General features: G+C 45.2%; 1 protein-coding gene across 2 annotated transcripts; it reads right to left on the reverse strand.

The window, feature by feature from the left end:
- Positions 1-1,346: 1,346 nt before the first annotated feature.
- Positions 1,347-23,422, reverse strand: frem1a (Fras1 related extracellular matrix 1a). Of its 2 annotated transcripts, XM_086165792.1 has the most exons (36): positions 23,104-23,422; positions 22,889-22,983; positions 22,489-22,799; positions 22,168-22,364; positions 20,802-21,125; positions 20,603-20,711; positions 20,194-20,325; positions 19,083-19,427; positions 18,837-18,979; positions 17,943-18,139; positions 17,764-17,857; positions 17,018-17,185; positions 16,724-16,932; positions 16,472-16,565; positions 16,135-16,387; positions 15,408-15,611; positions 15,107-15,292; positions 14,134-14,330; positions 13,836-14,046; positions 13,617-13,761; positions 13,405-13,546; positions 12,882-13,080; positions 12,484-12,748; positions 9,676-10,093; positions 7,453-7,654; positions 7,234-7,378; positions 7,025-7,154; positions 6,871-6,943; positions 6,103-6,252; positions 4,872-5,077; positions 4,735-4,782; positions 4,499-4,663; positions 3,441-3,575; positions 3,228-3,343; positions 2,868-2,953; positions 1,347-2,648 (listed from the first exon to the last, which is right to left on the reverse strand). In XM_086165792.1, the coding sequence occupies exons 1-36, from the start codon at positions 23,329-23,331 to the stop codon at positions 2,446-2,448; spliced, it is 6,525 nt and encodes a 2,174-aa protein (XP_086021918.1). In that variant the 5' UTR covers positions 23,332-23,422; the 3' UTR covers positions 1,347-2,445. The 2 variants fall into 2 exon arrangements, with proteins under 2 accessions (XP_086021918.1, XP_086021917.1); XM_086165791.1 differs by lacking the exons at positions 22,168-22,364; positions 22,489-22,799; positions 22,889-22,983; positions 23,104-23,422 and having other exon boundaries at positions 17,943-18,135; positions 18,833-18,979; positions 20,802-21,116.
- Positions 23,423-23,808: the final 386 nt, after the last annotated feature.

The following is a 23,808-nucleotide window of genomic DNA, read 5'->3' on the forward strand; positions in this document are numbered from 1 at the left end:
ATAGAATTAGCAATAGCAAGCTACAGTAAACAGTTAGCAAGTCAAGTGCAGCCATACAGTCATTTTTTTCCCGATCTCACCGGGCTGTATAGCTCACAAACGGAGAGGGATGAATGTAAATCTCCTGGGCAGCTTTTCAACTTTTTGGTCCAGAAGGATCTCATTCAAACTGTTCCAGAGGCGACAAAATTGCTCTGGCTGGTGGTCACCGTTCTGACTACGACAGCATCGGCGGAGCGCTTATTCTCGGCATTGAAAAGACTCAAAACATACAGTCGGAACAGGACCGATCAAGGACGACTGTCTTCCCTGGCAGTGATTTCCAATAAGACAGAGAGACTTTTAAAACTAAAGAAAGATAAGGAAGACTTCTACAAGCAAGTTATCGATGCTTTTCTTCAGAAGGAAGGGCGCATGGACTTGTTTACAAGGAAAGGTAAGAGATAATAAAGGTTTTTTTTAAAAGGGGTTTTTTCCCATGCTACATTTTTTATATGTAAAGAATGTTGATATGACATTTTAAACAAAACACTTTAACTGATGCCAAGAAAATGGTGAAAAAGCTTCTCTGTAGGGTTCATATGTTTGTACAGTTAACCTGACTGCCTCGCCAGCCATAAACCTCACTGCATGTCATTGGTGGGAGCGTATCGTAATTGCTTGCTATTGGCCAAGAGGCAGGGTTCATCCTGGACCGGTTGATCGCAGGAACACATTTAGAGACAAACAACATTCACCCTCTCATTTCTCTCATGCATTGGGCTTGGCTGCCCATTTGGTAGAGTCTGGGAGATGTGAATAATTCAAATGTGTGAGTAGAGCTGTGACGTGCTTGAATGGGTTCCTTGGCAGTATCATGATTGACATGATGGCCAGCTGCATGCCCACACGCACTTTGCACGCCACTTTACCACCAAAGTAATCATCTCGCACTGGATGTTTCATTGAGTGACAGCGCTGTTCAGTGTGGTCTCAGAACAGGAAATGAACGTAGACCCATGTGGCGGTCTGGTTAGTGTTTTGCGTGGCAGCTCAACTGCGATTTGTGTATGAACACTTTGAAACTACAATAACCTATCCTTAGATGTTAGCATCTCTGTATATATCATGGCTAAACACTTGTGAGCATCTAACTGCTAACTAGGCATTAGCATTCATTAGGGGACCGGGGTCGCCTCAGCGGATCTACCACTGTCTAATCCTCTTAATAACACACCACCCGGAGGATCATCCTCTCCTTTCACATCAACTACCTTCCTATCCTCCTTCTTCTCTATCTGTCATATCATGCAAGAGGTATATCTTTTCAAAACATCTTAAGTGAACAAGTTTAGGCGTTTATTTAAAATAATACTTCCAGTGACAGTAAAATAAATGTAAAGCACACAGTATTTCAGTGGTTGTGTTAACCTGGTGAAAAATAAAAACATAATTACAGATGTAAAGGCAAAGTAAACCAGAGGAGAAGATAATTCACATGTTAAGTAAACTTGACAGGATGTTTCTGAGCCGGAGTCAGAAACCGTGAGGTCTTCGTTCCAGTTGAATAATTTGTCTTAAGTATCGATGCATATTTATCACTTGGGTCTTGCTACTTTGCAGATGATGCGGTTCTGTCGTCATCTGACCGTGATCTCCGGCTCTCGCTGGTTGTGGTCCGCGGCCGGGGTGAGAATTGACACCTCCAAATCCGAGGCTGTCCCCTTCAGGCTGGGGATGAGATCCGTCCAAGCGGAGGAGTTCAAGTATGTCAAGGTATTTGTTCACAAGTGAGAGAAGAACGGAGCGGGAGATGGACAGGTGGATCGGTGTGAGTTCGGCATTGATGAAGCCTCTGCATCGATCTTTCGCGGTGAAGAAGGATCTACCAGTCGGTTTCTGTTCCCATCATCACCTCTGATCATGAGCTACGGGTGTTGACTCAAGAACCAGATCATGGAAGGTGGAAGTGAGTTTCCTCTATTGTATCTGGACCCCTTGGAGTTGAGCTGTTGCTCCTCCCAATCCAGAGGAACCAGATGAGGAGGCTCCATCTGGTCAAGATACCTCCCACCTGTAGGAGACCCTGGGGGAAACCCTGGACATTTTGGAGTTACTACTTCTCTGGATGAGCCTAAGACCGCCTCAGGATTACCCTGAAAGAGGTGGACTAAATGGATAGGGCCTCTCCACTTCGGCTGCCACCCCAGAGACCCCACCCAGGATAAAGGGAAGGAAATGGATGGAGTGATCACAAGCTCATTTTCAAGCACAACACCATGAAATGCCATTATAAGTACCACTTCTTGGTTGCACGTGTACCAATACTTTAGGAAACGAGGTACAAAGTAAACGGTTATTTGACAAATAAAGTCATAACGGTGCTCATGAGTCATAAATAAAGTGAAGTCAAATTCGCACAATCACTGTGGATCCAGATTTTGACTAATTTCTATACTGTTATAATCAAACTTTGGTGGCACACACGAAGCGATGGCCTCTGCCAGTCTTGCAGCCCCTTGACTGCCATTTTGCCCGTCTCCACACCAGGACGCACTTCTGGCCCCTCCTGCCTCTGGAGCGAGGGGGGATCCTCCTCCAGTTGGTGTAGCCGACCAGCTCCATGTCTGTCCACTCCCACGTTCCCTTGCCCTCCCTGTCATTCAAGCCTGAGAGAGGGGGAGCGAGAAGCGAGTGTTCAGGGGTTGGGCTGAAAAGTTCAAATTCACACGAACGCCTGCTGTAATACACCCTCATAAAAGTACGGCGTTCCATTCAGGGGTCGCGGGTTGGTGGATTATCTGAAAGCAAAGCTGGGGACTTCTTGCGCTTCAGCGGAATGACCAGGTCTTGCTTTGACGATAACAGTTTTCTCGTAGGCTACGCACCTATCCAAAAGGGTTTCCTGCCGCTGAAGTCCCACAGCCAATCCATAGCCACTTTAGACACAACGCTGGCCAGTGCGCCTTTATATCTGAAAAATCAAAAATCAAAATCTCCACAACTAGAATCACACTAAACCAAGGCCACAGTCTCCAGGTACACCTGTGTTTTTTTTAGTCTTATCAACAAGGCAAAACGCAAGATCTCTGCCATATTGGTTACAATTACTTTTTGGAATTTGGGTTGCACTGTCTCTGCAAATGGCGCCACAAGCTTTGCATAGAAAATGGGAATTTCCTGTGGAATCAAAAAACGCTTTGACATTTGTCAAACTTGACGAACAGAGCGGTGGTGCAAAGGCATACCTCTCCCTGCAGGCCCTGTTAGCCTCGTTCCATGTGGCTTTGCGCTCCGTGCTGAGGATGTAGCAGCGCCCACCGTGGAAGGTCCAACCTTGGGGACACCTCTGCACGCTCGCCATCTGTGCATTAACAGCATGATGAGCAGATAAAACAAGTCTGACGGTTGAGTTTGATGAAACTCCCAATGGCGACATGCTAGCCGTTGACGAGCATGACCTGGTCGGATTGTCGCCAGGTTTTCCAGGAGACGCCGTCGCAGTGGAGCATCTGATTGCCGGTCTTGTTAAAATGCAGCAGACCCATCAGCTCGGGACCACAGGGCCTGGGGACAGAGGGGTCTGCTGCCACCTGCTGGAAATAAAGAGTAGATCCCATCATAACTAACAGATTCCTTTTTGGAGAAAGCTCATCGTTAGTGATAAACTAGTCACTTGTTGTGCTGCCAAAGGCTCAGTCCACTTAAGGTTATCTCATGACCTCACATCATCTGCTTAGTCCTTTGGCTCTCTCTTGCAGGTTCCCAGGGGGTGTGGCTTGATCTACTGCAGCATCTCACCAGATGTCCACCATAATCATTTCTTTTATGAATATTATAGCTATTACTGTATAATTTCAGCTTGTAGCATGTGACTGTCAGCATTGCTGGTATTGGTAGTAATTAATCATTGGGTCTGTCCCTTCCAACCCTCACAGCCCCGGCTATCTCTGATGGGTCAAAGCAGAAGGCTTTGGGATTTGTCCAAGGTTCCTGTCTGGTAAAAGACAATGTTTCCTTGCCTCTGTCTCCAAATGTTTGCTCCTGGGGGAATGTTGGGTTTCTGTAGATCATCTCAAAGAATGTGATCTAGACCTGCTCTACACAACTGGGTTGTGATTTACCACTATATAAATCAAATTTGACTTGACTTATGATCAATTACACAGCCTTATTACGATGAACAGTGTGGGAAGGAGGAGGGCAGATTCACATGACTGATCTGGAAATTTTGAGTCACATTTTTTGTTTCTCATTAGCCTGTCGAAACCTGTAAGAAAGCCAAAAGTGCCACTAGGGGATGCTGGGGAGGGACAGCCACCTAAACAGATGGATGACATTGTCATCCATCTGTTATCTGCAGTATACTATTCATCCTGCACAAAGCAGCACTGGAGCCAACCCCATTGAGCATCGGGTGAGAGGCGGGATTAAACCTGTACAGGTCATCTGTCAATCACAAGGCCACCAATCGAAACATCCAGTCGTTCACTTTCTGAACAGGAGTGAATGAGCCTACCGATCCGGTGTTTCCAGGCTTTGTGAGCCTTCTCTGAGGAACGCGCCTTGACCCAGTAAGCACAGGAGGCCTCTGTCGCTGTGCACCAACATGGATGCCAGCTTTCCTTCCCCTCCTGGTTGGGGACACGTCTTCCTCCAGTTGCGTCTCCATGATGCCATGATACTAGAATGACAGGCAATGGGTTAGGACATCACAAAAAGCTGTGCAGTTTGGTAACCGCCGCGGCTGCTCACCGTGTAAACAGTATCGGTGCCATTGTGAAAAATCGATGATGGCGTGATCTGAAGGACAAAAGGGGTTTAACCGACAAGGAAAGCTAATGCTAAAGAAGTCTGAGCTTTTGGAAAAGGAAAAAAGAGGAGTCACGTACCGTTTTCTTATTGCCCGTAACTTTGAGTTTCTTTTGGGGATGGACTACTCGTGGCCCTAAAGTGCTGTCTCCACGAGCCCAGACACCTGGCTCATTGCTGAGCGGTAGCTTCTCTAGAAGGATGGCCCCATGCGGTCGCGTTTTGGGATTGATTGCTTTTCCTCCAAGAACAGGAGCTTTTTCATCCTGCTTGAGCCCACAGTGGTCTGTGAAGTGTATAAACACATACAAATTTGCACTAAAATTACTATCTACAGAGAACGGTAGAAAATTGGTACACAAACATGGCCTCTGTTAAAGGCTGACAAAAATTTCAATGTAATATTTGGTGGTTGGACAAGTGCGTAACATGCAGTGTGACAAATTGGCAGTAATCATCATTACCTAGTTTGGTTGTGTTTGAAATAAGCAGTTGTTTTGTAGTTTTGTCATGTTAATGTGTTAAGTTAGCACGCATCATCTCCAATGCTAAACCCAAAGATAGCAGGAAGTAACTGTCTTACATAGCAGCTACCAAGTAGCATTGCTTCAAACAAAGAGACTTGCTCCTCATTTAAAGTTTCCAAATAGTTGTTTAATCTAGCATAATTATATGATGTTACTTATAAAACAACTACCCTATTTTGCAGACCATAAGGCATATTGCATTATAAGGCGTAATATTAATGGTTTATTCTTTAGCAGTTTCTCTACTCTCATGATCTACTGAGTGACTGATAGTCTTGAGTTTGAATTCCGTTTCATAAGCATGTCTCTTAACAGTTGTCATTTTTGGGGTACTCATACACACAAATGTACAGTGATATGTTTAAGCACAGTATGTATCCGGATTACAAAAAGTGGCAGAGGTAAGCGTGCTTCATACTGTTTCTGATGGCCTTATAGCGAAACGACATTGTTGCTTACCAAAGTCGCACAAAAACGTTAACAGATTTTTGAGGGCAGTGTAGCACATAGCATTGGTTCAAGGTCAGCAAGCACAAGAATTTCAGCATAAGGTGCATTTTTGAGAAAATTTGGGGATTTTAAGTGTGCCTCATAGTGTGAAAAATAAAAATCTACACATGAATTTAGTTTAATTTCACATCTAGGCAAGAGGTAGGAGGCAAAACAAGGGGTTTACCTTGGTCTCCAGTCAATCACAGGGCCACTCCCTCCTCATGCCTTAAATATACATTTTAATCTGCTGCTTCTGGTGAACCCCTTCGTGCAGACACAGATGTTTTCTCACCTCCTCCGGAGTCCCGGATGGTGACTCGAGCTCTCCTGATCCTGCCCATCACTGTGCCCTCTGGGGAGATCATCTGAAGTTCAAACGTCTCCTCTGGCTCCTCAAGGTTATCCTGCACGACCTCAATGTGCCAGCTCCTCCTCAATGCTCCTGTGTGGACAAAAAAGGTCAGAGGTTGTTCTGCAAGCTAGTGCAGAGAAGATTCCCAAGACATTGTCTGGAGCCATCTGCACGCAAGATGTTGCTATCCCTGATACGTCTGATGATGGCAGTAGCCAGAGCACCATGTCTGGGGACAAAATGTGACGGGATACTTCCTTTTATCCCGCAGGCAAATTAACAGGATCCATCTGTCGGGGCTTATATATAAGGGGCAATAGTTTGATTGGAAACCCATTGGGGCACCAGTTTTTTTTGTCTTACCGGAGACCCTAAATTGTCAAGATCTGTAAATAGTTGTATGTCTGGATATATGGGCCTATGATCAACAGGTCTGGATCGAGCCCTTCCTCCTGCCTAATGACATCTGGAATAGCCTCCAGCTTCACACCACCCTGATTGCAGGACAAGCAGTATAGATGATGAATGAAAAAAAAAATTGTACTTATTGATTGCAACTTTGGGCTTGGCTTGCCGAACAGCCCCTGTTCTGTTGCCCAGGACCTAATGTGGCTTCTTGCCCTGCAGCTGGAATGACCCGCACCTCACTGTGGACCAGCTGCATCCTTGAAGGTGAATACATGTTATCACTGCATGTTGAGATTGTACCTGGATCAAACTGGATGAGCAAAGAATGGCTGGTGATGAAATCCTTCCGGGCTGTTGCAGTAACCTCTTTCACCTGCAGTCAGGAAGTAGCAAACATCCAACTTTTATTAAAAAGTAGCCAGAAGCTTGATTTCCATCCAAAACACGCACAGACCTTTAGACTGATATAGGACGACTCCGCCATATTTCCTTTACGAACAATCCCCACCGAGAGACTCCCTTGACCTTCGCACACTGAATACTCCGGTTGAGAGAACTCCACGCTGGACCAGCTCAGTTGAAGCCTATGAGGAAGTCAAGAACCATTAAGATCATCCTGTTCAAGCAAGAGGCCAAGAAATCTTCGGGATTTCGCTGCCTTACGTGTGAGTGGGCCCAGCATTCCCAAGAAGGTCGGACACTCTGAACTCCAAACTGTCCGACAGGGACTCCTTCTCCTGATCAATGACATAGACAACGGTTCTCCTGCTCAGGTCGCGCTGGGAGAAACGTTGTTTGACAAAACCACCTGCAGGAGCAAGTACAAGATGAGATATTTGGTTGAAATAGAGCAGTTTTCAACAATAGCACCACTCTGCTGACCTGTTGTGATGTTTTCCAGGTAACCAAAGTAAGGCTGGCGAACAATGCTGTAGATCAGCTCCTCCTCTTTGCTGTCCTGGCCCTGAGCCTTGAGCTCCAAGGACGAGAGGAAGATGCCATATCTTCCGCTTGCCAAAAGCTCTGCCTTCCAGAGGGGAAGCAGCTTCACGATCTCGGGTGGTGGCGTATCCAAAGGCTTGATCTGAAATTGGACAGACCTTGTGAATAGATTGTATCGACCAACTGACTGAGAACCGTCGGGGGACAATTTAAACAACAATAAACATCTAATGTGGCTCAAAGGCATCACAAATGTGCAGTTGTGCTTTTTCAGGAACAGCAATAGTGCTATGTCACCCCCCCCCCCCCCCGGTTTCATTACCTCAAAAATTCAAACAGTTTTTAACCACACACTATTTGTGAGGGAAATCAAGCTCCTACTTCCTCTCACAGATGAGTTCCTCAATGTTATGTCAGCCCGCACGATGAGATGGTCTGATCTGAATTTGTATATTGCTGTCACATGGGTGAGTTTAACTCTTTGCATTCTGTGATAAAAATCATCTTAATCATGCATCTATTTTTTTCCAGCATAATTGGCCACTCCATAGTAAGGAGAGAGCTTCTTCTCTTATTATTTTTGTGCTTTTGTACAGACAACTTTAAAATATCCATCAGAAAGAGCAATTCTTCTTTTGGCTATTCCCTGAAGGTGTTGCCACAGCCAATGAACCTCCTCCGTCAAACCCTATTTTCTGTCATTTTCTCTTTGGACTTCCTCCAAAGAGAGGAAGTCCAGGTATGTCCAAAGTCCGGCCCGTGGGCCAAATACTGACCGTGATCAAATTTACACCGGCCCGCAGCCTCTTTCATAAAATCAGTACTATGTGGCTGCAGCACTGTTGACCACAGAATAAAACAGTGTACAAAAAGCTATTTTCATCAAGAGATGGCAGTAGACCTGTGGCCACAGGAAACATTGACTCTTGTCACAAGGGTCAAAGGGCATTGTGTGATCCTTTCAAAAATGGTGACTATAACTCTAAAAAGGAAAGTTGACAGCGAGGGACGCCGCTTTCAGGACAAGTGGAAATTGGAATATATTTTTCGCCAAAATACGAAACAACTATGTCTGCCTAATATGCCAAGAGACTGGCTGTTTTAAAAGAATTCAACATTAAGTGGCAGAACCAGACGAAACATGCAAACTACAACAATCGAACTGGGAATTGTGGCGAAAAATCAAAGCAACAGGAGGCTGTTTTAACAGCACAGCAGCGCTTTTTTGCAAGAGCCTAAAAATCAAATGAAAAAGCCACAAAGGCAAGCTGCGAGGAAGCATCACTGATTGCCAGGCTCTGCAAACCTTTTCCTGAGGGTGAATTTATTAAAGACTGTGTGATGAAAATAGTGGAGAAAATCTGTCCAGATTAGAAGCAAGAGTTTGCTAATGTTTCCCTTGGTCATAACACTGTGGTACGGAGAACTGAAGATGTTTCATCTGACATCGAGAGACAATTAGAAGCAAAAAGACCGGTATGACTTTTTTTTTTGTTAGCTTGTGCTGAAAGCATAGATGCCTCAAAGAATGTCAGGCTGAATGGTCAACCCTCACACATTTTCACCTCACCAAATATGGCCTTCTTTGCAAAAAGTTCGGACACCCCTGGTCTAGGCCACCTGCCTGGCATTCCTCCACCAGTCAATCCAAAGAAGCACAATCCCTTGATTTCTGTTGCACTCACTGTCACGGCCTGTTCCTGATCTTCTTTATTGCGTTTCCCTTTCCTGCAGGTGAGTTTTGCACAGATGAGCTGCTGCACATCTGCTTCCTAGCTCTCCCATCACCAGCCCCAGTGTACATAGAGTCCCCGTTTCCCGAGATCGTAGGGAGGTACCCTATGTCTCTGTCCATTTCATAAGAATGGGTTCAAATTCTCACACAGGTGTGACAAATCAATGGGGTACACATTTCCTCAGTTCTTGTGGGATTCTTCACCCACATTAGGAACTCCAGATAGGTGATTGTTGAGCTTCACTGGGGAGGAGTTGGAGGTTTTGGACCAATACTAACAAAACTGCACAAGACGGCAAATATAGTCGGTAATTCCTTCGATCTCAGGTTGGTGCTTTGTGTGACAATGTACTGCTGATGATATGTTTGGGTATTTGTCAGGAGGTTTTTAAGAATTAGAAAGCCAGAGAATTCCCTCCCTAACGTACCTGGATGGTGAAAAACACAGGTTCATTGAGTAACTGTCCATCTAGCAGAAAACCGCGACTGGTGGTATCGGCAGCTGTGAAGGAAAATCGGTCGATTTGTGAAGGGCCTCCATCATTTTTATAAGTCAACTCAAGGTCCTGAATGTCTTTCTGGGTGAAGTTTGAACCAGTGGATAGTGTTTCTCCACGCAAAAGCAGCATGCCATACTGAGGAGGCTGCCGAAGCACAAAGGTAAGGTCGCTGGGAGGCGTGTCGGGATCAGACAGGGCCAGGCAATGTGGACCCAGAATCATCGAAAATCCTTGGGGAACAGCCAGGCCGCTGTTGGAAGACAAAGACGGCAGAACGCGGTCCACCATCTCCACCGCCACCTCAAAGCTTCCGTTTCGGCTCATCTCGCCATTACTGACAACAAACCTGGCAAGACACATAGAGGACACGAACAAAGCTATAAATGGTACCACCTCAAAGCCGGGCCAAAAGCAAAAATAAAGTAATAATATTTGAGGAAACACATTTAGGTATGCCATATGGTATAATATACACATTTGGTTAGTGAGGATATACAGGCGAGTACACGGCACAAACACAAACTCTGAGAGACCCCGGATATTAGTGCCACATGGGACCTATTTCTAATGGAGTACACCTGTGGTTACTTTCTGATTCAGAGTAAACCAGAATTTTGTATCTTTGGGCTCAGGCAGGTTGCACGACAGCTGAAGCTGCAGACAAAGTCCTCGCCAAATAGCTGAGTATAAGCTTGTTGCTTTTTTCCATCCAGCCTGAGATGAAGTGACAGCCTGGTGAGACTTGCAGTGACATTTGGACAGAAAGCAAAAGAACATCTTTTTTTTTTCGGCTGCTCCCTTAAGGGGTCACTGCAGCAAATGAATTTCCTCCAGTTGACCTCTCACTTTCTCACTTTCTCTTTGCGTCTTCTAAGCAGTTCCAACATCAGCATCTGTCTATCAATATATTCAATATCCCTCCTCTGTCCATGTCCAAAACATCCCAGACTTTTTCACCAGAACATCTAACCTGTGCTGTCCCCCTGATGGACTCATTCCTGTTTCTCTCCATCTTCCTCATTCCCAAAAGGAACCTCAACATCTTCATCTCTGCTTCCTGTCTCACTCGATGCCACTCTGTAAACTATACAGCATCACTGGTCTTATCATTCTGCTCCACCTTCCAGCTGATATTTTTATTACGCCTAACATTTTTCTCCACCCATTCTAATCTGCTTGTCGACTTCTTCTCCGCACTCTCCAATACTCTGTACTCTTGACTCCCATAACTTAAAATCCTTTATCTCCGCTCAAGGTCCCACTTGGGTCCTTCTCATTCAAACAAATTTACCTTACCTTCATTCCATTCCTTTCCAGGGCATACCTCCACCAATAGGGATTTTAGGGTGCTGAATTTAGTTTTTGTATCTTATGACTAAAGTTGTAATGTGAATAAATGAGCTGCAGCAAAGGAGTATGTCTATCTTGAGGAAGAAGCTGTCATGACCAGGACACTGGGCTAATTGGTAACACCCGTTCCCTCAGATTTTCCTTGATCATCGCCACCTGTACTCAATATCTGTGCAGGTATATATGGTCAGTGTTTCTCTTGCTACCATGTAGCTACATGTCAAAGTAAGGTTTGTCAAGTTGGGCATCTTTGTTTGGTGACTGCAGCCCCACCATTGTTACTGATTTTCTTTTGCCATCTGTCAGCTTTCTTGTTGGAAGGGATATTATTACAGGTTATTTAGTTAAAAATTTGCCTTAAATTGAGCTGTGCTGAGTTGTGAGTGGATGCTATATGGTTGCAAACAAGAACATACTAAACCGAGAAAAAACACCCTTTCTTTAGAAATAAACTCATCCACCAGGGTAAGATGTCCCATATTAGAGTTTCATCTGCTATTTGTTTAGGCTGCTATAATCATTTGCCTTTATCCAACCCTATTCTCTGCATCTTCTTCTCTCAAGCCAACAAACTCAATGTCCTCTTTCACTTCTTCCATAAATCTCCTCTGAGCCTCCTGCCTGGCGGTTGAAACTTCAGGATTCTTCTCTCCCTCCTGCCTCTGTCCAAACCAGCTCTGCCTCCTGTGATTTCCAACTCAGATGTCACTTAGAGTCTTCAAACTTTGCTTCCATTCTTGTTTCTACTCCTATCACATTACGCCTGGCAAACTTCTACACCTGATCCAGATAAAAAGAAAATTAAATTCAATTATACTGCATAATCTTGCACATTGATGCTGGAGCCAATCTCAGCTCTGTGAGGGGCTGTTTGACCTGGAGCCTAGCTGTCAATCACCAGGACACATGTAGAGACATGAAAGTATTCACTCTCATATTGAGCATTTGAAATCGCTAGTCAACCTATTGCATGCCTTTGTGCTGCGGGAGGAAGTCCAAGAACTTTGGCAGTCACAGGTAAAACATGCAAACTCCACACGGTGAAAACCCCAGGGATTGAACGGGGAACCTTCTTGGTGTGAAAGAGTGTCTTGTTTTGCTTATTTAATTGTCTTCATTGTCTTGTTAACCTAGCATGACACTGCTATTGTACTGTTGAATAGCTTGGTTGTGTGATCATTTTATTCTAAAACATGAACGTTGTGGTGTTCATACTTTCACCTTGGCTACACTGTGCTCATGAGCAAAGGGACATTCGACAATGCAGGTGGCAAAGACAGAACTTGCGATAGAGTTTGAGTATCGGCTAAACGTTAACATTTTCTCATGTTGGCCCAAAACCCGAGGCATTTAACGAGTGAGATGCAACAAGCCTTCTGGACTCACTTGAAGGTTTCGATTGATGCTCTGGCTTGGTTGTCGTGCACGTAAGCCACAAGGTTTGCCGCAACATCCAGCTGGCTGAAGGCGGAGATGACCAGCCCTGGATTTTTGATGTACTCGATGTGTCCGTGAACCGGCGGATCGGTGATGACATACAAAAGCTCCTCAGGCTTGTCCGTGCCGTCTGTGGCCAAGAGTACATCCGTGCTGAGGATCGCGCGATCGCCTCGGCTTACATTCAAGCGCTTCACGAAAACGGCAATATTTCCTGCGGAAAAATAGGAAACCTTTAGAGTTTAAAGGGAACCCATAGTATCATCCAGATGTTGGGAAGATGCGAAGGCACACACACACTTCAAGCATATTGAAATAAGGTAGACATTAGGAACAAATTGCATTACCTTTTTCCAGATCTTTGACAGAGATGTGGAAGCGTTGTGGAGGTGACTGATTCTTTCCATCCAGTAAGTGGAAGACAAAGAAGTCCTGTGTTGAAGCACTGCGCAGTCGTCCTGTGTGCACGTAGCGCAGAAGGTTCATCTCCACCATTTCCTGGGTGCAATTTCTGCTGCCTGTCAGAGTCGTCCAATCTTCACCTTGCTGAGACAGGTTAAAGGTGGAGGTACAGGCCTTTTGGATGTGCATGAAGTTTTCTTTTTTAACGATGGCTTCTTGATTCGGTGGTACAAGTATTTATATTCATAATGCTAATTTAAAGAAAGAGCAGTTGTTTTAAATCAGCATGTTTCATTCAGGCATTTGGATGTAGAAAAAATAGCGTGGGCTTGCTTCGTCAAGCTCCTCCATTGTCACTGACACGGGCTACATGCTATTAGCCACCGTCAAAGCACTTTATCCCGGTAGCAATACTTTGCATTGCAAATTTTAGCTGGCGCGGCAAAGTCAGAACAACACTGCACCAACCTTCAGTTGCAGCAATCCTTGGCTAGGAACCGTTTCAAATACATAAATGAGCTGTGAAGGCGGGGTGTCAAGGTCCTGAGCAAAGAGAGCAACACTGGAGATGACCCTGGCCTCTCCTGGCTCGACCTCCAGCCCGTTGTTCCTGAAGAAGACAACTTTCTCTTACATTTTCACAACATTGAGCAGAAAATTTGACATAATTTGTGCCTCACCTTAATATATGAGGTTCTTCATCGTTGACCGGAAGAACTCTAACCATAACCTCTCTGAGGAGCTGGTGCTTGCCATCGGTTAGCTGGATGGTGAAGCGGTCCTCCACGGTCTCGGAGTCATCATGCACGTACATCAGAGAATTACCTGCGTGGAGGTGAAGATACAACTAGTAATACTCATGTCTGCAGTACTTTAATCAAGAAAGATCCTTCATGTACCATTTGTAATATCTGCCATTGCAAAGTCCGTCACCGTGGATGGAAATTGGGTCCCATGGTACTCTGCCAACGATCTTGCACTGCTGTGATGAGCAATGCTGCCATGTTGAGGGGCTTTAACCAGGCTGAAGAGCAGGGGATTCTTAGGAATATCCAAATCCATGACATGTAATACAGAGGAGTCCAACTTCCTTGTTTCTCCTTCAAGCACCTCACCACAAAAGCAAATCAGTCGTTACAATAGCGTGACCATCCTGGTGTCTGGTATTGGTTTGAGAAACTGAGGGTGAGAACGTACTGTCATGTTTCGAGCCACAAACTCGGGGATCTCGTCATTTGTAGGGTTTATGATGATATAGAAAGGCGTGTGGGCTGAAGTGTGTTTGCTGTCTGACACACACACCATCATCTGGTCCTTTGTTGGCTCTATCCTTTGGTGCCTGGACTGTACGTAGTTCACATGACCACTTATTATGTCCTGGTATGAAAAGGAGGCTGGAGACAAAGGAAATAGAAAAATAAAACCATTTCAAATCCCGTTGTTCCTTCACCTGTGAGTATATACAGTGGGGCAAAAATGTATTCAGTCAGCCACCAATTGTGCAAGTTCTGACACAAAAAGAATGAGAGAGGCCTGTATTTGTCATCATAAGTACACTTCAATAATAGAATGAAAAAAAAATTCCAGAAAAATCACATTGTCTAATTTTTAAAGAATTTATTTGCAAATTATGGTGGAAAATAAGTACCTGGTCAATAACAAACATTCACCCCAATACTTAGTTTATATACCCTTTGTTGGCAATGACAGAGTTCAAACGTATTCTGTGAGTCTTCACAAGGTTTTCACGCACTGTTGCTGGTATTTTGGCCCATTCCTCCATGCGGATCTCTACAGCAGGCTGTCGCTTGGCAACACGGATTTTCAACTCCCTCCCTCCCTCACATCAAGCCGTTTACCTATTGCAGATTCAGTCTTCCCAGGTCAACAATTTTGTTTCTGGAGCCCTTTGACAGCTCTTTGGTCTTGGCCATAGTGGAGTTTGGAGTGTGACTGAGGTTGTGGACAGGTGTCTTATACTGATAACCAGTTCAAACAAGTGCCATTAATCCAGGTAACGTGTGGAGGACAGAGGAACCTCTTGAAGAAGTAATTACAGGGAGTGTACCGATGATGAAAATTGAAGGCCTCTCTCATCTTTTCAGGGGAAGAACTTGCACAATTAGCGGCCGACTAAATACTTTTTGTCCCAGTGTATCGTAAGCCTTACCTATGCTTATGCCCACATTGCTTTTCTCAAAGCCTGGACTGGGCAGGATGTTTTCAATGTAGCCAAACTGGGGTGGAGTGATCAGATGGACCACCAGCTCATCCTGGATAGTGTCCGCATCGGACACTTTTAAATGGGACCCCGTTATCTGGGCAGTCCCACCCTCATCCACCTGAAAAATATCTCCTGCAAACAAGATGGGACAAAAGCCTGAAGTTCTCTTCAATGCAAGTTGGTACTTGAAGTACCCAGACCCAGAAGTCCAACCAACTTCTGAACATCATGCATAATATGGACCTACCTGTTGCCATTGAGGGCGGTTGGCTGTCAACTGGGTACACGGTGATCCGGAGGTCGTATGTAGGTAGACTGTTTGTCAGGTGGTCAGCTCCTCTGCCTCTGGCGGAATTTCCCCCACCGCAGCACAGAGCTGCATCTTCCGTTTGCTCGTCAGAAATGACAAAGGTGACGGTGTCATGGCGAGGCACAAGTCCGATCTCCAGCCCTTAAAATGCAGTCCAGAGCAAAAGGACATTTCAGCTCAGTGTTTTAGTATTGTGACACATACACACATTGTCTTAGAAGACTGTGAAATGCCCTCTGAAAAGATCTCAGTGATCTGACTCACTGAATCCCCCAAAACTGTAAATCATACACGTACTTGGGTTGGTTATAAGCAATTGCTAATTGAGCTCAAGGCTATTTTATTGATTGTAAAAGTGTAGATACAGGGTAACAATACACAATATTCAAATCTACACCTGGTTGTACTGGATATAATTTTTTAAAAGAATCAGTTCCTGTTGATCAAGAGTCTGGTACCAAACTGGTTTTATACTGGAGACAATGCGTAGTATGCTATTTGGACTTCTGGTCATATTGAACTGTCCATAAACATCTCTCATTCAGTCCCTCATCTCCCGCAATGTGTAAGATGCACTGTCCTCTAACTCTAGCTTAATTTTTGAATGTTAACAGGTAGCCAGCTTTGAGCCTGGAATGGGTTCTTCTAGTCTTTTCTGCCCCACCTGTATGTCTGTAGCTGATAATCCCCTCAATGATGTCTGCCTGGATGAACCTGTCCACGATGACTCCGCCTCTGAGCACCACGCCGTGGTACGGTTGCCGGGCAATCAAAAAGGCCAGACTGCCATTGTCACTGTCCGCGTCAGTGGCGTAGATGTACTCGGCTGTGATGGTAACTTCCTGTCCCTCGGCGCAGCTTAGGACAGGCTTCAAACCATCAACCATTACCGGGACCTCATCGTTGACGGGTGACACCTGAAACAGTGGCCAGGTTTTCTCTCCGGTGTCCCAGTATTGTCTGAACAGTCAACTTCTTTTTGTATATTTCCTCGCACTTACATTAACCAAGAGGGTAATATTGACAGAATTGGCGCCGTCTGTCGCAATCAATCCAATGTTGTCCTCCACGGTTTCTGACCCATCGTGAACGTACCTGAGAGAAGAAGCAGGAAGTCAGTTTCGTAATGTCAAGCGAGGTTCTTTATAAAGCAAAGAATCATGCTGTCTTGAGGGCATGGGCTCCAAATGTACAAATATTTGTTGTGTCTGAGTAAAGGGATTTTTAATCATGAGTAAACCGTGATGACTTACCTCACTTTCAAACTTCTCAGGTCACGCACAGTGAAAGCTTTGCCAGATTTCAGCGGCAGTACGCCAATTTGCAGAGTCCCATGCTGTGGGTACCTCCGAACCTCCAGCTGTAAGGCCTCCTCCATGGAGTCAACATCCGACAGCAGCAAATTATCCGGGCCCAAACGGCACTCCCCACCCTCGTCTACCATCAGAGGGCTGGTGACAACCTACAACAAGGCATGTTTCTCTGTGTGATTGGCTCAACTGTCATTTCTATTTCAGTTTGTGTGGTTGGATGCCACTCAGCTGCACCTGCGGGGGCTGGTTGTCCACCGGCATCAGGGTGACGTTAAAACAAATCCCAGTGACTGTTCTGCCAAGGTGGTTCGTCACGGAGAGTACAAACTGGACCGGCTGGGGGTAAGGACCGATGTCCAAGGCAGGAGGCATATACGCCACCTTCATGAAGTTTACAGCATGCTGGGAACAAGCGCACAGATAATACTCATTTCAAGTTTCTTAGGTATTGTGCTCTTTTGGCCCATTACATTTATCAACACAAAAAGGTCTCTTGAGGATTTGCGAATCCTGAGCCAAGGAAATAGAATAGTGTATTTTTTTCTGATGAAGTGGAGATACTCTACTCTGTTGCCTTCATGTGAGACAACCAAATGTGTCTAAATAGCATAAGAAAAGACCATAATCAACCAAAAATAGTCCCAAACACTAGAAGTGGTCGCCCAGCCCAGAGTTTGATGCGTCCAGGTTTCTTCATTTGGTTTGACCGATCACAGGTGTGTGATCCCTCATCTGCCGTTAAATTTCTGATACACAGCCTTTCAGTCCTTAAAGAAATCTGCTAAAACCAATCAGGAAATATAAACTCTAGGAACTGAAGTTTTTTTCAGCACTCAAAGGCTGTGAAAGTTTTGCAGTTTGGCCTAAGCTTTAGAAAATGTCCAATTAATGGCTTCCGGGTAAGGTTGGGTTGACTTCTTTTCCAGGTCTCTTCATGCTTGTGGTCCCTCCAGGTTTAGAACTGTAACAGAGAGACTTACCTGTGTGAAGACCCTCAATACTGGTGCATTTGAGTCCTTGGTAAATTTTGGTATACTGTCCACCAAAAACAGCCTCCCAGCATCTGCATTCATCCTGATCATAAAAAAAACAATTGTGTTAAGACTGCGTATAACATATTGTGGTCCTAGCATGTTCATGCCAGAAATCATTAAGAGACCTGTGAAGTCCTGTGAAGAACGGCGGCGTGGTAACCGTGTAAGTGAGCTCGCTGTCCGGCGACTCCAGGTCCACAAAGTGAAGTTGCTGCCGCGTTATATGAACCACCTCCGTCTCCTTGATCACAAGACATCGGCTGGCACCCGGGGCCTCTTTGGGCGGTTGGTCCGGCACAGGCTCGATGTGAACCATCACTACCTGTGCAACAAAAAAGCAGATGGAAAATCACCACTGATCCAGAGTCCTGTTTGAAGTGCAAGTCTTTGGTGGACTTCCACTGTTGGTGAGTTATTTCCTTGATGTTTTTTTTCCATGTGTGATACCATGAAAACCGGGTAATATCAATTTGGGACTTGGAAGTTCTGCCAAAGTGGGTCCAATTTGATGCATCATTTCCAGGCAGGTGGGATAGATGTGAAGAGCCAGTTTGAGGAGCTGGAGTTTGTGGAGGGGATCGTTTGGAAAACTGTAAAGCTGCAGTAATTTAGATATAAATAGGCAGACCAGGTGATATAGGTAGTATGGGGTCAGAAATACAAGGGACATTGTGGGATGACATCCAGCTTTATGAATGACGGAGGCTGTAGCAATGGGAAGAACTTCAGCTCTGTTGGTGTTAGGTTGGGGAAAGTTTGAGGACAACCATGATTAGATCCCAATGAGGCAGACAGAGAGGGGGGAAGTTGGAAGTGGCATTGGGTTTGGAGGACATGTAAAGCTAGGTGTCATCCATTTGACAATTTATGTTCTTCTGTTTACATTATGCACAGCCAAGAAGGAAAATTCAAATGATAAATAATGTAAGATTTCTCCTCAAATCTCTCATGTCTTAAGAAATTATGTGCTTTTTTTCAGCAGTAGTAGAAGTAGTTGTTAAAAAACAAGTTTTACCCACTTGCGGCTCTGACAGGTTTGGCGGGTCGTGGAAATCTGACAGCACAATATCAAAGGAGTCCTGAAACACCTCATTCCCCAGATGTCGGTAATAAATACGAGATTGGAACAGGTCCCTCTGCAGGAAGTGGTCAATTGGGTAGCCTGGATGACACCGAATTAAAGAGGAAATAAATTTACAATCAAAAACAGTTCAAGGTAGGAGACAACTGGTTTATATTTCATATTAGCATTTGTATCTCCTGACCTGTCTGCCCAGAACCTGGGATTTTTATCACCTCCCCCGCCTGTGGAGGCCTGGTGATGTTAAAAAGGATGTGGTCATCGCTGGAGTCCATGTCCGAAGCCTGGAGCGTGGAAGCCCTCAGCAGAGCTGTCTGGCCCTCCGAAACCTCCAGCAGCATGTTGGTGATGAGGAGCGGTGGGCTGTCGTCTTTAGGCAGCACCTTTATGGGGAACTTGTGCCTGGTTTGATGGCGTCCATCGGTGATGCGCAGGATGATGAAATCTTTGGCGAAGTCACTGTCGTCGTGATGATAGCGAACAACCCCAGCTTTGATGTCGCTGATCGTGAACACGAACCCCTTCCCCCCTGGAGTTTGAAAGCATCGCAGAAAGTAAGAACACTGACATTTGAGCATCATTTCATGTAGGACAAAGGAAATTTGTTGTCAGAAGGATCAGCATTTGGCTCAAAATCTAATGACTCTTTCTCATTATTTGGCAGTTTCTAGTAAATTGTTTTGTTTTAGCGATACAGTGGAACCTTGACTTACAAGTGCATAAACGTACAAATTTTCTGAGATACGAATTGTAACCCAGCCAATCTTTTTGGGGGTTTATGAAACGAACCATAATCTGAGTTAGGAGCAAGTGGGATGAGTATTTGACACCGACGTGGCCTCAACTGTCAGTGAAGTGGTGTTTAAAAATGCGCCAGTAAATGACACATTTACAGGGGATTTGGTGCTACAGATGGCGGAAATATCAACGGACAAGGTGATCGGAAAAGTCAATAGAAGCCAGTCAGGGACGGTTTAATCATTTTGAACAGAGGCATGCACTCCATTGCTAAATAAAGTTTAGCCATAATGTGCAGCAAAGTGTGCAAGTTAAATTCAGCAACACATTGTTGCATTAGGAATGTTGCCAGGAAGTTAAGTGATATAGCACAAATTGAAAAACTCCCCCAACCTCCTCCGCCCATCTCCTTCTCCCCCGCTGGCATCTTCATCCCATCTCCCAAGGTACTACTACTCAGTACATCAGCAGTACCCAACTCCCGGGCCGCGGATCAGAATAAATACTTACATTATTTCTATTTTCTTATTGAAAGTACTTATTGAAGTGTCCAGTACCTCTGACAGTCAGACGTCCATGCTGGAGTCCATCCACAGTGATGATTCGAACAGCATTCATGTCGTCATTATCCACAATTTGGAGCTGCTCCCATGTGATGGGGCGGGACTGACCCTCTAACAGACTGAGACCTGGGAGACCAATTGTTTATCAATTAGAAAATCTGAAACTCTCCATGAGCTCCAGTACTTCTTCAATACAACACTTGCCAGGCCATATTCTAAAGGACAGAGGAGCTGATGATCAATAACTGCCATGTTTGAATGAACATGAGTGTTTACTTCGTTGTGAAGGACTTCTCATGGTCATCAAATAAAGTGTAAGTCATTGATTATAAGACTATCAACGCTCATCTCCGTGACTACATAACTTCAGAGGGATCCTATGTTTCTTGTTTTGCGGACATACCCATGTTCCAAGACACTCGCGGTGCATCCGTATCTGCATTCCGCACGGATATGTGAACAGTCACTGGCTGGCTTTTCTCAAAGAAAAAGTCATGGACCTCAAATTCCACCTAAACAGACAGAAAACAGAACTTATATTTGACTATGTGATTGAAAATGATGAATATTTGTATTACTTACAGATCGCCAACAAATCCAACCTCATAATTCCTGCGCTGAGTGTGAGAGGAGTTTGGGGGTTGATAACCAATGAGCATGTCGTTGAGATCCAGCCAAGTGAAGGAGGACACCGGGCGAGTGTGATCTGACAGGTGAGTAATGAAGCCGTCCGAAGGGGGTCTGGTGATGTTGAAAACCAGCAGCCGTTTGGGAGTTTCCTCATCCTCGCCATCCAGCGTGGCGGTGGAAAGCGGCGTGAGGATGAACTGGTCCACCTCCAGGATGAATGTGGACATGAAGGACGGCTTGGGGGGCTGGTTGTGCATCGCACCAGTAATGTGTACAGGTATCCAAACCTGTTCAGACTGGACAGACACCACCATAGTAAGGAAAATTTTAAAAAATTATACATAACTGAAAAAGGGATGCATGGTGGTGCAGTGGTTAGCACTGCCGCCTCATTACATTACATTACATTACATTGCATTTGGCAGACGCTTTTATCCAAAGCGACTTACAATAGAGGACATAGGGACTGCAAATACACTTGCAAATACACGATGCACAGGAAATATACAGAACAGTAAGCTTGGGTTAGTGAGGTTTTTTTTTTTGACAAAGACATACACAAACGTACACACACACACACACACACACACTGCATAGCCTAACTTGCTGCCTAACCTGATCTGGGGCATCAGCGCAGATGTTCTCTCTCTGAAAGAGAAAAGTTTTTACCTGTTTCTTGAAGGTTGAGATAGATGATGCTAGGCTTGTTGCTTCTGGAAGTTTGTTCCACCACTGAGGTAGTAGAACTGAGAACAGTTTTGCCTGAGATCGCTTAGAGCGAGCAAAAGGTACTGGTAATAGGTTTGGCAGGTCATGGCAGGAACCTCTCTCATTGACTGACACTAGCTTAAGGTGTACCCAACAACCATTCCCCCTCTCATTTACACATCATATAGGCATACAATATTCACTTTCTTATCAACATCTGGACAATTTAGATTCTCCAATGCATTCATCTGCGTGCTTTTGGACTGTGAGGGAAATTGGAGAACCTGGAGGAACCCTAGACAGACACCACACAGAAAGGCCCCCTGTCGGAATCCGGCTAGGGACCTTTTTGCTCAGGTGGAAATGGTCACCGAAGCGCCATTGGGGTGCCTGGAATTGAATTAGGATCCTGTTTTGCCAACCCTACTCTTCTTGGAATGGCACGGGAGTGAAGAGAACTTTTCTCTTTCCGCAAGAAAGTAGCCCTATGGCACACTCTTAGGGCAACATACAGGGATTGAATAGAACAGCCGACCAGCAGTCACAACCCAATGGCATGACCATGATCATATCTGGGGAAAAAAAAGGTTGAGGATGAACCTCCAGACAGAATGCAGGTAGCCACATTACCTTGTATACGTTTCCGCTCCGGGTATCCTTTAGTTCCAGTCTGATGACAATGTAGTCGGTGTCCGGAGACGGCGGGTTGACATGCTGGTACTTGAGACCCATCACCAGAAAGTCATCACAGGGCTTGCTGGTGAACTTGACTAGCTTGAGGCCTTTCAGACAGGCTTCAGATTTGCACATTGCCCTGGCCTGGTTGTCTGGAATGTGATGCCAGAATGTGACACACACAGCCTCCTTTTGCATAGATTTCTTCAAAATGGGTGTATTTCTGGTGGTGTTTCCATTTGTTTGCCTTCAAGCCTTTTGGTTTGAGTATCTTACCCAGCTGCTGGCGTAGGTCGATGAAGCTCTCCGGCTCGTCCCCCCGCTTGGTGGCTTTCTCAGGCTCCCCCGTTACGAGTTGGCCCGCGACAGGCAGGTGGTTGTCGAGGCTGCTGAGATGGACGCTGCACTCCAAAGTGACCTTCCGCTCATAGTGGAAGGACACCACGTTGCCATCCACAGCGTTGGAGAGGCCATAAAATTCAGAAACCACTAATTTCTTGGGCCCGAGTCTGACAACGCTACAGTCGGGTTCGATGATGTCCACAAGGAGGGTAAACTCCTCGGTGTACGTCTCTATCTCGGTAAACCTATACAGAGGAAGACAATCTACATAGTCTGGCATAACAAGAGAAAGGAGCTGAACTCCACCTTTCCCGATTCTATCCAGGGGTCATACCTGTAAAGTCGAAGTCTGACTGTGTCCTCCTTTAACAGCGGGCAACCATTGTGGACATATTTTATCTCATCAGCCAGATAGTGGCAGTCGAATACCTGACAAACAGTCAAATTATTATTATTTTTTTTCTAATTGGCTGCATCTAAAATCTAAAAGACACCTCTTGAAAGCAGTCTGTGGTTGACTTTTTCTTTCGAGAGGGATTCTTCAGTTACCTGAGGCATTAATTTCCCCACTCGCTGCGTTATAGGTTCATTCAGCACCACTTCCACCTTGCATGTGTCCTTCTGATGGGGAATATGGAACTGCAGGTCTCCCTCCTGGATATAAGCCGACTGGCCTCGTTTGACCTTTAAACCCCTGTTGACTTTCACAAGGGAGGCCCGCGAGGAACTGGCAACTCCCAGCAGGAGCAAAAGAGTACAGGTCAGGTGTAGTCCCATTGGTCCGGTCGGTTGACCGATACGATACCTGGACCACTTAGATCCCCGAATGGCCTCAAACTGGAGGTCGCCTGTCCATTTTTTTGGGATGCTTCGGTGACTGCTCGGCTCCACTCGGCCGTGTTTTTTGTTCTCTTCTTCCCACGTGATCAGGTCAGAACTGTGAGAGACATTTTTAAACTGTTTCAGAATCATAAATTAGGAGGCTATAAGGGAAAGAACAAACATTATTATCTCTTCTTGTCTAAATTTTCTTGTCATGGCAACTGGGGTTTTTTCACTTGAAGATGTTTCACCCCTCATCAAAGAGGCTTCTTAGAATCTTATGACCTGTGGGGAGTTTTGGAATATAACACGGAAACGTCCCACATCTTTAAGGAAAGAAACTCAAGTCCAGTTGCCGCGACAAGAAGATTTCAACAAGAATTCACCATGACCTGGATGACTGAGAACCTCCACAGACTAATGGCAGCTTGC

The sequence above is a fragment of the Fistularia commersonii genome, chromosome 19, assembly GCF_037954325.1.
Source record: "Fistularia commersonii isolate RoL2024-O1a breed Wild chromosome 19, RoL_Fcom_v1.0, whole genome shotgun sequence".
Lineage (NCBI taxonomy): Eukaryota > Metazoa > Chordata > Actinopteri > Syngnathiformes > Fistulariidae > Fistularia > Fistularia commersonii.

Coding starts and splice junctions, on each gene's coding strand:
- frem1a (XM_086165792.1), bottom strand. CDS start 23,331: ATGGGACTACACCTGACCTGTACTCTTTTGCTCCTGCTGGGAGTTGCC. Junction 16,388..16,471: donor ATATTACCCTCTTGGTTAAT/GTAAGTGCGAGG, acceptor CCACTGTTTCAG/GTGTCACCCGTCAACGATGA. Junction 14,047..14,133: donor TTGTGGCTCGAAACATGACA/GTACGTTCTCAC, acceptor TTTTGTGGTGAG/GTGCTTGAAGGAGAAACAAG.